We start from the raw sequence: 15,045 nt of genomic DNA, 5'->3' as shown, positions 1-15,045 counted from the left end.
GCTCAGAACAGGATTTTGCAAGCAGCATTTAAAAGTATTTTCATGGATTAAGGATATCTGTTGGGTGCTGCATGGCTCAAGCATGGGTGATATTGTAGCACTTGCTGACCTTCTGGTGTTTGGGAGTGGGTTTGCCAAAATGTTTCTGTAAAACTCACAGATTTTCACTTTTTAAATGTACATCTATAAAGTAATGAACAGATTTTTAAAAAATTTGCTCTTTGGAACATGTATACATAAGCTCTGCCCTCCCAAGTCATCACCTTGGGAGACAATACATGGCATTCTGATGTCACTGCCATTGGCTCAAATATTTTTGGAATTCATTTTGTGGAATTACCTTCAGAAAGAGCAGTTTTAATCTGAAATGGCCACATCTCAAGTGGTTTACATCCCAAGTGGTTATTCTAAGCTGGATCATGTTACATATTACATCTTACATGTTCTAGCAGGTCATTCCTAACTAGTCTGCATAGAATTTGTCACTTGTCTGGATGAAGGGTTGGCCACTGAAGTGCCCCATTTTCTCTAAGTGAGAACACAAGAGAATGACTGGCCTAGAGCTACCTTATTGTAGGCCAGTTATAGTGGACAGTTAGCAAATTGCTCAGAAGTGGCTTTTCCACTTTCCTGAAGGAGCATCTACCTCCTGCTTCTCCCAAGAGAACACCCAGGCCCACTCTTTACAGGATCCACTCCTGGGGCCCTGCTGCTGTGACCAGAGAATTGAGAGTGGTGGCATTTTAGTATTAGAAAAGATTCTGGAAATCACACTCATATCCTTACTTTTAGAATTACCCACTCCTTTGCCTGGGATGAGGTGAGATGGATTCTTACTGCCCCAAGATAGAGTGCCTCTATCATGGAGATGGTATAACAAATAGTGACCCCTAGTGGTTAGTAAAGACTTTAGCTCCATTTACAGGTCATAAGCTTTTGTGGGCTAGTCTAGAAACCTAATTGCCTTTGATAGCATACACTGGTGGGGAAAAATTATTCCAAGGTTTAAAATCACAACCATCTTACATGTAACCAACTTACAAACCATTAAGGAGGTAGAAATGGCAGTGTATTCTCTACCTGAGTTAAAAGATAAATCTAATACATGATTGTAGTTCTCTTATGCAGTGATGTTTCTTTTTTGTCATCAGTAATTGCTCCAACTCCAGGTATGCATATGTCTTCAGAATTTTAAAATTCTTTTGCCATCAGATTCTCCTTGGATTTTCTCCTTGGATTTTCTCTCTAAACTAGAAACATTTGTTTATATAATGTCACTGTTTCTTGTTACCTTTGGTTTATGTTAACATCCTTTTGGATCAGCTTTTGTGATGAGAGAAACAAACGTGTGCTTCAACTAAAGCAATTCACTGTTGTTTTTATATTTCCAGGGAGCTCAAGGATTAAGAGGCATCACTGGCATAGTTGGGGCCAAAGGGGAAAAAGTAAGATGATGATGATGATGATGATGATGATGATGATATGATAATCAAATGTGTAAATATTTGAATTTTTTGCCACTTAAAAATATCTTATTTTTAGCAACATTAAAAAAATTTTAAGGTTTATTTCTGAGAGAGAGAGAGAGAGAGAGAGAGAGAGAGAGAAACCGGGGGAAGGGCAGAGAAAGAGGGAGACACAGAGTCTGAAGCAGGCTCCAGGCTCTGAGCTGTCAGTACAGAGCCTGATGCAGGGCTCGAACCCTCAAACCACAAGGTCATGACCTGAGCTGAAGTCTGACGCTTGACCGACTGAGCCACCCAGGCGCCCAAGCAACATCATTTTTTATTTTTTATTTGCTTTGTGGATGTTTAGTTAGGTTTTCACATTTCTGTTATAAACATAGATGATAGAAAAGAGTAGTACATATGATACTTATGTATTATATATTTTAAATTATCTCGAGTAAATAGAAGTAAGCAGGGCTGTTACATTTTATCTCTTTATCATTATCAATAGTTAATACTGATAGCACTGACACAATACCTGGAAATCAAAGCAAAGACAAGGAAGGAATGGAAGGAAGGGAGAGGTAAGAGAAGGCAGGATATCCCTAAGGACACTGGGGCCATCTGTGGCTCTCTGCTAGGTGGATTGCTGAGCTCTGCCTTCAACAGGAATCCTATACTTGTGGCTGGAGTTTTCGAATCTGTCCTTAGCCCAGTTGCAAAGACCAGATTCTCCTACCATTTCCATAGCAAGACACTGCGAGATGCTGGGGAGATTCAACAATAAGGACTTCAAATACTACAATGTATACAAGAGACCCATAAATTTGAGGGCAAGTGGTTTGAGGGAGTGAAGATGAAGGAGTGGTTATTCTTGATCAGGGAACTGGGAGGGCTCAGGGAGGAGATGGTGACATCAGAGGGATGCCAGACCTACCTGGAAGACATGCTCCTACTGGTGGAGGATGGGGCTAGGGAGGGCTTGGCTGAGTATCGTGAATGAAAACAATGGAAACTTGAACATTCATGCTGTGTCCAGAAATGTCTTTCTCACTGTGTGTGTATGTGAGTGTGTGTAGGGGTGTGTCTACCTTCTCTATCAGATTTTCAGAAAATGGTTACTACTTACAGAGTATGTTAGAAAAGCCACTTTGTGGGCTTGGAAAAAGAAAAGCACTTTGCCTGCCACCACTTCTGACCCTCACCTCTTTCTCTTTAGAACCTCTAGAGCTAATTTGTGTCATTTCACACAGAAGAAGCACAGGACTTTTATTAACCGCTAAGTGGGACTAACTTGCACATTGTAGGTGCTCAAAAAAATAAAACTAAATTTTTTAAAAGAAATGCATATTCTTGGAAATTGAAGGAATTATTTTGTGACTCTTTTTTTTTCAGCCTTGCTGTCCCTTTTGGGTATTCTCATTCTGCCTGTTTTACTCTTCCATTTCCTCTAGAATATTTCTTTTCTAAAAACACTGTATTTTAAAAAACATATTTCAGGGGCGCCTGGGTGGCGCAGTCGGTTAAGCGTCCGACTTCAGCCAGGTCACGATCTCGCGGTCCGTGAGTTCGAGCCCCACGTCGGGCTCTGGGCTGATGGCTCAGAGCCTGGAGCCTGTTTCCAGTTCTGTGTCTCCCTCTCTTTCTGCCCCTCCCCCGTTCATGCTCTGTCTCTCTCTGTCCCAAAAATAAATAAACGTTGAAAAAAAAATTAAAAAAAAACATATTTCATATTTCTATATTCATGTTACCTTAAGTAACATTCTGTGTGTATCTCTTCTGTTATTAAGTAATACATCCCATTTGTTTTGAAGTTGCTGATACCTAGGCCTTCGCTTTTTCTGGGTTTAAATCATCTAAAATATGTGACCCCACACTTTGAAACCAATTACTGTTCTTGAGATGCTCTTTATTTGAGGCATGTTTTTTACTTGGCATTTTTCAAAATTTCTTATTTCCTCTGAGTTCTGTCAAATTGCTTTCCATAAAAAAAAAAAAAAAAAAAAAAGCAAGCTCTTCTCATGAACTCAGACCCCTGGCGTGGTTGCCTAGTAACAGCATTTTGGGTCTCAGCTTGTGCTGAACAGCAATAAGAGAGAGAGTGAGTGCATCACAGCCATTTCTATAATGCAAAGGCCGGGCTCCGCTCTCACCACGCAGGGTGAATGATGAATTCAAGGTCTTTTTCGGGTCTTCCACATCTCTCCTTCCCTGGTGAACGTAGACTGCTTTCTGCTCTGTTCTAGTTTTTAGGGATCAAAGAATTTCAAGGCTCTGTGGTGCCTCTGCTTCAGTTGTGTCCTTTATTTGATTCTCTCTTTTCTGAACCTTCTATCAAAGGTTTTCTGATTCTTAATTCTTACTACAGATGCTGTCCACCTGGTTTTCTTGGGCTGGCATCCATCTAATACTCTTTGGACTGTTTTCTATTTATTTTATCATCTCCTTACCTCAACCCTTTTCATTAGGAGATGGCCTGTGGACTCCAGTGGCCCTTCTGCCTCCTCATTCACTTAGCAGATGATTTAAATCTTTACAAAGATTTAAAGAGGGTTGTATTTTATCATGTAGCCTATGCAGAAAGCACTAACCGCCCCCCTTTTTTGTTTTAAAATCACACTTTGATTCTTATAATTAAATAAGAAGGTGACATGTACAATATAACCAAGTCGGAATTGATTTCAAGACAATTACATTTCTAAAGCTGTGTATTTTTTATGCCACCATCACTTGGTAGGGTGTTTGTTGTGAAGGAAGTAAATGAATTATTTCATATAAACTGAACCTAATGCCCATCCAGGATGGAAGAGGGCATACTCAAATCCTTATTACAATTCGTTCTTCGAAACTGCATGGCTGGACTTCTGATTCTGGATCTTGGTGGAAATCCAGTGTCACAGAATCCCACCCACAGCTGCAGCAGCAGCAGAGTCCATGCCAACTATTCTTTGGGTGGCTCCTCGGTCTTCACCGCTAACAAATTCCCATCAGAATCCTGAGAGGCCTGCAGGGTGAGTACCAAACCTCTTCAATAGGTTTGTCAAGTTCTCTAAACAGGTACCAGTGTTTTCAGTTCATGTCATCAATCAAGAATGGATACAGTGTTAACTTAAAATATCCAGAGTGGTATCAAAGACTGGCCATAAGTACTTTGGGTGGGATGAGAAGATGAAAACTAAGTGTTTTCATATCTGAGGTGTCTGATTAAACACTCACCACGGGTGCCTGGGTGGCTCAGTTGATTAAGCAGTCACGCAAGGTCATGATCTCACAGTCTGTGGCTTCAAGCCCTGCATTGGGCTCTGTGCTGGCAACTCAGAGCCTGGAGCCTGCTTTGGATTCTCTGTCACCCTCTCTCTCTGCCCCTCCCTGCTGGCACTCTGTTTCTGTCTCTCTCTCAAAAATAAATAAACATAAAAAAAAAATCCCTGGAGTTCACTGATGAATACAGTATATGTTGCAAACACAAAACCTCCTTTTTTATCTGGCTATTGAAGTTCTGTAGAAAGACTGATGTGCCCTTTAACATAAATGAGTAATCTTGAGGTGCCTGGGTGGCTCAGTCCGCTAAGTGTCTGACTTGATTTTCAGCTCAGGTCATGATCTCATAGTTAGTGGGATTGAGCCCTGCGTTGACAGTGTGGAGCCTACTTGGGATTCTCTCTCTCCCCCTGCTCTCTCTCTCTCTCTCTCTCTCTATCTCAAAATAAATAAATAAACATTTAAATGGCTGATCTTAATTTCATTTCTTTGTCTTTTTTTTTTTTTGTAGGGTGCTCGGGGCTTAGATGGAGAACCTGGGCCTCAAGGTCTCCCTGGTGCACCTGTAAGTAGTTTTCCTTTTTACAAGACCCAAGGACAGATTCTTTAGCAATGCTCTGTGTGTGTGTGCATGTGCACGCATGTCTTCCACATGTGAATAATTAAAGTAGTAAAATGGGGAATAGTTTTTATATTTATTTAAACAAATTTTAATCATGATGAGCATCACTTTCTTGGACAAAGAGAATGTTCTTTTGACTTGGTATGGATTTTTGTTTTTCTTATAGGTGAAGTCAAAATGTTGAGTTTTTACATTTGTTGTGTTTTCCTTTTGTTTTGGTTGCCAGGATGCTTAGAGTCACAGTAACCATCTGTTACTATATTTCAGTTGCTTGGATAATTCTTTTCCTTTTCTATGATTTCTGACCTCATTATTCTATATTTTGACTGTCACATGCACATGTGTCATTATTATGGGCTGCCTCACACCTTTTCTAGAAATAAATACAAAGCCGTCTATTAATAACCACTTTGATCACAGAAAAAGTAGAGAAGGTATAATTAAAATAGAATCTCCAACTATCAAACTCCTATGGCCCAGTGGGAAAGACAGAATGTAACTATGTTGTACATTATAAGATCAAGCACTAGAATATGTGGTGGAGGTAATCCATGCAAGAGGATCTTAGAGGCAGGTTGACCTGGAAAGCCATTCTGGGGGGGATGGGCAGCAGAGTACAGGTGAGAAAGAACACTGTTGGTGGTGATGGGGGTATGTGTTGTCATAGGGGCTGTTACTGTCTGGCATTGGAAGTTTCTACTGAGAAGATGAAATTGAATAGATGAAGTAGGATCATATTATGGAGTGCTTTTAATGCCAATCTTAGCAGTTTGAACTGATATAGTAGCAATAGGAAGCCATTTGAGATTGTAGAATGGTTATGCAATTCAACAAAAGCTGTATTTTAGGAAGACACATCCTCTATTACTGCCTATACCATAAATCAACATTAGCCAGATAATTTTGACAGGAACCCCTATCATTGCCTGGAGAATGAAATAATATGGAGACAAGATTGGCAACTGATCCAAACCTCAACTCAGCAAGATAGTCAATGCATTTAGCTGATATGTAGACATAGTTACTGATGTCAAGGTTATCTGCAGCATGGATCTTAATTTTATTATACCTATACATCCAAAGAACACAGAAGCTTTATGCATTTAAAATGAAATCAAAAGACACGTAAGTCTCAGTTATCCCCATGGCAATATAAAATTTTAAGACAATGTAATTTTATAAAAAGATTTCTCGAGGGGCGCCTGAGTGGCTCAGTTGGTTAAGTGTCCGACTTCGGCTCAGGTCATGATCTCATGGTACATGAGTTTGAACCTCGCATCAGGCTGTGTGCTGACAGCTCAGAGCCTGGAGCCTGTTTTAGACTCTGTATCCCCCGCTCCACCCCCATCCCTCCCTGGCTCACACTGTCTCTTTCTCAAATAGACATTAAAAAAATTATAAAAAATAAAAAAGATTTCTTGAGCTAGGCATCCAAGTCAGAGCAAAGGTTGAAAGAGCAGTAGTAAGGTAATATGGATGGAGTTTTATAATTTCAAAAGTCTATCAATAAGTGACTTCTGCTTGTATTAACAACGTTTTATTTTCATACAGGGTGATCAAGGACAGCGAGGACCTCCAGGAGAAACAGGTCCCAAGGGAGATAGAGTGAGTTCAAATTAGTGTTAATCACTGTAAACATGGTGCTTTTTGGTGTCCTCTGATTCTGCTTACCTCTTTGATGTGTCCTAAGTATTGTGATAAATGAGCATGTCTTGTCTATCCTTGCCTTTCTGCCCTGCAGGGACCTCAAGGTTCTAGAGGAATTCCTGGTGTCCCTGGGTCCAAAGGAGACACGGTATGTCCTGAGCCACAGTTATCAAGCACATTTTTCAAAGTGATTATTAACTTGTAATAAAACTTTAGAAAATAATGAAGGGAAGAAGGCTGTGACTATTTCTGAGAGACAGTCTGTTTCTTTGTGTGTCTGCAGGGCTTGCCAGGTGTGGATGGCCGTGATGGGATACCTGGAATGCCTGGAACAAAGGTAGCTGTGTGGCCCTGGCCAACCAAGCACAGCATTTCCATTACTACATTACTGGGAAATGTATTTAGCTGGCTTTGGCTTTTCTCCTCCTTTTAATTTTTAAATCAAGTGTCAACTGAAAATACTATTAGAATAGTATGTTTCTTTACTTGGTTTTAGGAACTCAGTAAAATTGCCCTGTTAATGAAAGTCGCTGAAAGAAACTGTGTATTTTGATTAAATTTATGTCCTAAGTCCATCGTCCTCCTCCCCCCTCCCTGAACTGGATCATATTATAAAAGTGCATGTAAGGTCAGATGTAGAGATTATCCTTCTACTTAGAAGGTCTGTGTCCTTTCCTTTCTTGAAAGAAATTAAGCAGTTCATACAAGTCCAGTGATGCATACAAACTTCTTTTTTCAGGGTGAACCAGGGAAACCTGGGCCTCCTGGTGATGCAGGATTGCAAGGGTTACCTGTAAGTATTTGAGTCTTTAAATGTTTATTGGTTTGGATACATATTTTGAAAATATGAATTTTAGGGAGAAATAATTTGATAAGTTCTGGGGAACATATATGATACTTTAATTTTATATTTTTACAGTTTTACATTTTCTACTTTTTTCTGAATAACTAGCTATTTCTCTAATAACTATACTAAGCTTTAATTTTATCTTCTATCTTTAGTTCACTCAATTTGTCTTATTTCACTAACCCTGAGCTATGGGCCAGGGTCATATACTTCCTCCTACTTTTAACCAGTTCTGAAGTTCTTGTTAGCAGAGTTGAGCCATAAGAGGGTTGAGAGTATGTTCATAGGACAATGTGAGATATAAGATACCATTTTTTTTTTGATGTGTGGTATTTTGAATTATTCAGATTGGTGTTTCCCTGCATTAGTGTGGCTGGAGGCTAATGTGGATTATCCAGATGTATTCTTGGAGACACATGTTTCAAGGTTACAAAGGGATACTTGGTGATTTGAGGACTGGCCACAATTTATTATGATATCTGTCTGACATTTCAAAATAACCAGTGAGAGAACATTAGGACTCCCAATAGTACCAAATTTTAGTGAGAGCCAGCATTCTCCTGCCATTTTTTTTCCTACTTAAGCGTTAGCGATTCAGTAGGTAGGTCCTTGTTTTGTTATTCTGTACCTCAAATCATGCTGGTAGTAGAAGCTCCCATTGACCTGAAAATAGTACTGAATTATAATTTGGAAATTCATGCTTGAAAAATAACTTTAGTTTAGAGGCAGGATTTGCCTAAGGGCGTTCAGACTCAACAAGCCAGATACAGTGAAGCAATTCCTTCTAAACTGTTCAGAATTTGGGAACTAGGGAGAAGCTCCCTCACATTAAAGCTTTGCTGCTGTCACGATCCCCTTGGCCCCTCGGCATGAAGTGAGCACGGCACCTGCAGATTCTCAGGTGAAGTGATTCAACCCGTGTTCTGTATGCGCTCTTTCAGGGTGTACCTGGGATCCCTGGAGCAAAGGGTGTTGCTGGTGAAAAGGTAAAAGATTAAACCTTTTTAATTAGTACTTTTCTCTATTTCTTTATTCTTTCGTTAGTGTGTTTTATTTATCATTTTTAGTATTTCCAGCCTGACTTATTTTTGACTCGAAGGAGGAATGAAAAAGGCTTTATGGCTTCAAATGCTATTCTCTTTCCTAGCTGCAAACAGAACTTTGACAAAGTGTTGCTGATTAGACTTCCTTCCTGAAAGTGTCATCCTTTGCCAGTAGAAAACAGAGAAAGTGTTACTGTTCTTTACCACTTAAAATAAGGAAATTGTTATTAAGCCATAGAAATTATATGACAATTAAAAACAACAGGTGAAAGAAAAATTAAAGGGAGAAGACATAGCTTTGAATAAAATAGATAAAATGTGAATAATGTAGAATTTGGTCATTACCAGGTTATATGGCTACAGCTCTCTAATTATAGGGGTCCACAGCATCTTTAAAGAGCAGAGATGTTCCCTAATAAGTAGACTGTGAGAGACTGATGGTGCAGATGACATCCCAGACATGTGCTTTCCCTGAAGCTTGCTGGCAGGGTTTTTCTCAACAGCACATCCTTTTACTCCTCATGTTCACAGGATTCTTTTTAATTTTAATAGTGTCAGTGTCAGGTAAAAGGGCTCAAAGAAAGGTATTGGAGACAGAAGTGGTAAAGGAAAGACACATATAATTAATATTGTGAAGAAAGAAAACTTTTCTCATATTCTTGTCTGGCTAATGACCTTCATTTTTTTGACATTTGACCTTCACTTTTGGACTTTTTGACACCTTTACTATACTTGTGGGAATAACAGAACATTATCCTGAATCTGAAAAACTTTTTAATGTATCCACTAAGAAAGAGATTCTACATCTTCCCAAATTCTCAATGTGAAATTCGGAAATTAATGCTATTTAGGTGTCAGAAATGCCTGGTCTGGCCTAGACAGGTTGATGATATGCTTACTTGCTGTCTGAATTACCCTGAATGTTGCTCTTTACCTTTAGGGTAACACAGGTGCTCCAGGGAAGCCTGGTCAATTGGGGAATTCAGGCAAACCGGTAAGATGCCATGAGTTACCTTTCCTTATATTATAACCTGTTGCAATCAGTGAGCAAAGAATTAGGGAGTGTTAACTTTTTCTTTCCTTGCCTTCCTCATAATAGGGCCAACAGGGGCCTCCAGGAGAAGTGGGACCCCGAGGACCCCGAGGGCTTCCTGTGAGTACTCCTTTTCTGTAGAACCTTCCAAGGTGCCTTCTCAGGGTTTTGCTGGGTGTTCTTGCAATCATTTGTTCATTTATCCATGAATGCCTTCTGGTGTTTGAGCATGTCCTAGCCGAGAGAGACAATGGAATGGGAATGCTATTCATGTATACACATGCTTTTTTTAAATTCAGAAAGTGGAAATAAAACTTTAAAAATGTTTAAAATATGTTTAAAAAGCATGATGACCCTTTTTGCTCTCATCTCATGTTGAGGGAAATATTTTAGTGTGGTTAAAGAACAATGGTACTGAGACATAATTCATGTACTATATAATCCACCCATTTAAAGTATACAATTTATTGATTTTTAGCATATCTGTGGAATTATGCAACCATTACCACAGTCCATTTTCAACATTTTCATCATCCAAAAAAGAAACTCTGTGTCCACTTGCAGTCACTCAACACTTCCTCCCAATCTTCTCAGCCCTACTCAACCACGAATCCACTTTCTGTCTCTGTAGATTTACCTGTTCTGAAAATATCATATAAATGGTATCATACAATTATGTGGGTTTTTCAGTGATTGGCTTCTTTCAACATGTTTCAAGTCTTAGCTATGCTGTAGCATGTATCCGTACTTCGTTCCTTTTTATTGGTGAATAATTTCAGTTGCATGGATATACCAAATTTCATTCATTCTTTCATCCACTGATGGACATTTGGGTTATTTCTGCTTTTTGGCCATTATGAATGATGCTACTATGAAAATTTTTCTATGAGTTTTTGTGTGGTCACATGTTTTTATTTCTCTTGAGTACAATACCTAGAAGTAGAATTTCTAGGTCATGTGAGAACTATGTTTAGGTTTTTGAGAAACTGCCAGACATTTTTTAGTGTGAGTTTGTAAATGTGCCTATTTTGCATCAAATATAGCAACGTAGATTTTCCCTTTAACCCTTAGAGAGAAACTGATTAGGAAATTAAACGTTAATGTGAACTTTAAAAAATTCTCTCTGGCCTTCAGTATAAAGTTCTTGTTTTCAAAATCTGCTGAGTATCAAAAAGAATTCCAAGTGAGAACACAGAATTATTTCTAAATATTGTTGTTACTTCTTTTATTTATTTTTTTTTAAATTTTTTTTCAACGTTTTTATTTATTTTTGGGACAGAGAGAGACAGAGCATAAATGGGGGAGGGGCAGAGAGAGAGGGAGACATAGAATCAGAAACAGGCTCCAGGCTCTGAGCCATCAGCCCAGAGCCTGACGCGGGGCTCAAACTCCCGGACCGTGAGATCGTGACCTGGCTGAAGTCGGACGCTTAACCGACTGCGCCACCCAGGCGCCCCTGTTGTTACTTCTTTTAAAGCATTTCATGAGCATGCTGAATGAGGATTTTCATGTTTGAGGGAAATGAAATATTCCAGGTGTCTTGTGACACGAGAGAGGAATTTTTCCAATTCTCATGGATGTTTGTCAACTGACCTCTACCAGGTGGTTTCCCAAAGTTTCTCTGCAGCCAAAGAAACTAGCTATTGCCCCTCATTATGCTCCTTGCTCCCTCGCTGCTCACTTATCCTTTTCTTCTCTCTTGCTTGAAGCCTGCAAATTTCTAATTAAAATACTTTCCTTAAGTTGACTGCCAAAGCAATGAGTTTGTAGCTAGATCACATTCCTAAAACAACGAAGATTCTCCGTGACTGGTCCAGAAAGATTTAACAGTGTGGGAAAGGGGCACTGAAACTTTGAGAATGTTGGCTATTAAGTCTAGTGTTCACTTTGTAGAGCAGAAAACAGTAAAGGTGAAGGAGCACATGCTGTGTGTGAGGACCACACACCGAAGCACAAAATGTGACACAGCAGAGAGGGCTTGGCCCATCATCAGTTAAGTGCCATGGGATATATCGAGAACCAGAGGCAGAACTGCGGAAGGAGATGGGGTGGGAGTGTTTACTTCTTTTATGTGAGGGCAGGCAGATCTGTTATGCCTATATCTGTTCTGCCTATGTTTCAACCTGATTCAGGTTTTGATTTTTGCGTTTCTGTAAATGTCTAGGTTCTCATTGCAGCTCAAAGCTTTGGTGTTTTTCTTCGGTCATGATTCCTATCTCTAGTAGGACCCGCTGATTCTACCACCTCCTTGTGAAGGTCTCTTACATTTGACTCTTCTTTTCTAAGTCGACTTCCACTGTCCTGGCTCAGATCATTAGCTGCTGCTTGGATTATCCGTTGTCTCCTGATTTGCCTCCCCAGCTTGTCTATCCTTCCTCTACCAGTGTTTCCCAACAAGGTACTCCTGGCATCTTGGTTGGGATAATTCTGTGTTCCCCAGGACCTTACCCTAGAACTCCAGTAGTGTTCCCATGGCCATGGTGACACACAAAAGTATCAGGCACCATTTCAGAGGCCTGGGGACTGGCTGTGACCCCAGCTGTGCAGACTGCCATCCTGGTCTTTTTGAAGTATGCCTTCTGTCATCACTTCTCTTCTTTATTTACAAATCTTCCATGGATCTCCACTGGCAATTAAAGAAAGTACCAAATCTTAAGCTGTTGGTTTACCCTCTAGTTTTATGTTCCACTTCTGCCTTGCTCAGAGCCAGCCTGTGTTCAAGTCAAGCTGGACTCCATGCTAATTTCCAAATAGTCTCTGTACTTCTCAGCCTGCCTTTCTTTTCTTATGCTCTGCACTTAGATGGCTTTCTTCTCAATGTCCCATGTGTCTTCTTAGATGTGATTAAAATGTTAATTCTACAATGAAACCATCTCTGATTATGTCCCATCCTCCAGATAGAAGTGCTCTCTCCTTATTCTGAACCCTACAACCCTGGGCCCCTGAAAACTTTTTAAAATTAATTAATTTTATTTATTGTTTTAGATTTTATTTAAATCCAAGTTAGTTAACATATAGTGTAATAATGGTTTCAGGAATAGAATTTAGTGATTCATCACTTACATATGAACCCAGTGCTCATCCCAACAAGTGTCCTCCCTAATACCCATCACCTATTTTGCCCTCCCCCACCCACCTGCCTTCCAGCAACCCTCAGTTTGTTCTCTGCATTTAAGAGTCTCTTATGGTGTGCCTCCCTTTTTGCCCCTTGCTGTGGAAACAGCAGGGATGCAGGGACACCTGTGATCCGCCTTTGTGGTCCCTACATCTCTTTACTCAGGGCCTGTTGCAAGGTGGTGCTTAATAAATATTTCTTAAAATGAACTGAATTGGAGGTATAATAAATCTTGCTATGCTGCTTATGTTGGTAATAACTGACTTCTCACCTACTATAAATTTTATAGAAAAGTGTCACGAGAGGTTCTAAGTATTAGAGTTCTGGAGCAGAGTTTTAACATCAAATCCACTTAGTGAAGGATACGTTTATTCTTTCATTTTACATCATTAAATTTAGTTTCATAAAGGTTCACACATTTTCAACTATTCCTCACAAGTTTTAGCAGTTTTTCCTGAAAATGTCAAATTGAAAAGCTGAGTAGAAGGAATGAAAACCTATTTCTAATGTGTCCTACTAATGGACCAGGCTAATTGGAGCATGTCTTTGAAATTAAGTGGTGTTCCCCTTTCCAAACCATTGTTCTAACAGCTTTAGCCAATGCCACAGCAAGATATATGGGAGGTTTTTTTTGTCACCGCCAGTGATGACATATGAGCACATATCTTTACCACTTGGATCGTGCTTCTGGCTTTCTGAGTCACCTCTACTGCTTTTCACTTGGATCTGGGTGACTCCTGGTTTACAGCAGGCTTATGGCTGGGGCCTCGGATCCAGTGGCTCCTGGTCCATTTCCGTCTTTCAGGCTTCCCAGAACTTGCCAGGGCTTTGGTTGAGAGTTGTGTTTGCTCTGCTGTCATGATTCTGACTGGGATGAGCGAGCGCCATGCTGATCTGCTTCCAGTTTTCTGAAGATTATACACTCCTGGAGTACAGAAGCCTCTCTCATTTCTCTTGAAGTTCTACCCCGACCTATCGTCAACAGCTCTGGGCACAGAGGTCCCCATATGGTGTGTTGTCGAATGGTCGAAACTGCCTTCCTGTGCCACCCAGGCCATGGAATATTATCCCTGTCAATAATTTGTGAAGCAGCTGTGGTGGTTATAGATTTTGATCTGCCTCCATGTGTGCAAGAATATTTAAACCTACACCAGAGAGAAATAAAACTATACAATGCTGTAAAATTGAATAGATTTTTAAAATATATTTGTGGCAAACCTAAAAATTACCATTGCACTAGGACTAATATCATCTTCTAATATTAATATGAAAATGGTTTTGTAAAAGCAACAATCTGTAGAAATCATAATTGATCTTCTGGGTTAATCAGCATCCTTTTTCCCAGAGAGAGGCACTTAAGTATATACTCCAGACTAAGTATAATGATTTATAATTTCTCACTTCCAAAATTAGCATAGTACTAAGAATAATGTTCATTCTTCATCTAGTTAGCATTTTCGGTAATCAGGCAAATGCAACCACCATCACAATCTAGGGGACAATGGAATAAAATCCAAAATTTTTTTTTTTGCAAAATAAGTATGATAACATCAGTATAATGAAATAGATTTTTCCATGATATTTTAAAAGTCTCGTAGCTCTATTTTAAAAGGGAGAGTTCCAAGTAGAATAATTTGTCTGTATTTATTGAAATTAGTTTTACAAAACAGCTCCCAGTATTTATTTATAAAGAAGGCGCCTTCTCGGTGGTTAATGGTCTTGATAGAAACTAGAGAAACGAAGATTGCAGACTTTTTTTTTTCCAAGAGCAATTTTTACACTCAAAGAAATGGGAGATTTGAAACGCAAAGAACAATTTAATTAAACATTTGATTAAAAAACATAATTTTGACTGATTTCTTTAGGCCTTGGGTAAAATCTTGGATAAAAACAGTAACTAATGTTTACAGTGCTTACTATGAGCCAGACACTGTTCTAAGTGCTTTATGTATCTATTCAATCCTCTCAAAAACCCTATGAGATAGGTACCGCTTTTATCCCCACTTCATAGGTAAGGAAACCGAGGCAC

General features: G+C 39.5%; 1 protein-coding gene and 1 long non-coding RNA gene across 4 annotated transcripts in view; one reads left to right on the top strand and one right to left on the bottom strand.

Moving 5' to 3' along the window:
- COL9A1 (collagen type IX alpha 1 chain) overlaps nt 1-15,045 on the top strand; it is an 88,068-nt gene that overhangs the window by 43,463 nt on the left and 29,560 nt on the right. The window contains exons 20-28 of the mRNA XM_003986294.5: nt 1,392-1,445; nt 5,221-5,274; nt 6,883-6,936; nt 7,073-7,126; nt 7,262-7,315; nt 7,718-7,771; nt 8,767-8,811; nt 9,809-9,862; nt 9,968-10,021. Of these exons, the coding sequence (XP_003986343.1) occupies nt 1,392-1,445; nt 5,221-5,274; nt 6,883-6,936; nt 7,073-7,126; nt 7,262-7,315; nt 7,718-7,771; nt 8,767-8,811; nt 9,809-9,862; nt 9,968-10,021 (477 nt within the window). The remainder of the gene's footprint in view (nt 1-1,391; nt 1,446-5,220; nt 5,275-6,882; nt 6,937-7,072; nt 7,127-7,261; nt 7,316-7,717; nt 7,772-8,766; nt 8,812-9,808; nt 9,863-9,967; nt 10,022-15,045) is intronic.
- The window catches only part of LOC111560478, a 46,958-nt gene that overhangs the window by 6,585 nt on the left and 25,328 nt on the right, over nt 1-15,045 (bottom strand). The window contains exon 4 of one of the 3 annotated variants that reach the window (XR_006597890.1): nt 6,696-10,135. The exons of the other annotated variants lie outside the window; for them this stretch is intronic. This is a non-coding gene — a long non-coding RNA (uncharacterized LOC111560478). Of the gene's footprint in view, nt 1-6,695; nt 10,136-15,045 lie in introns of those variants that run through there. 3 annotated transcript variants of the gene reach the window in all.

This window comes from Felis catus, chromosome B2 (assembly GCF_018350175.1).
Source record: "Felis catus isolate Fca126 chromosome B2, F.catus_Fca126_mat1.0, whole genome shotgun sequence".
Lineage (NCBI taxonomy): Eukaryota > Metazoa > Chordata > Mammalia > Carnivora > Felidae > Felis > Felis catus.
This window is presented reverse-complemented; position numbering and strand designations above follow the sequence as displayed.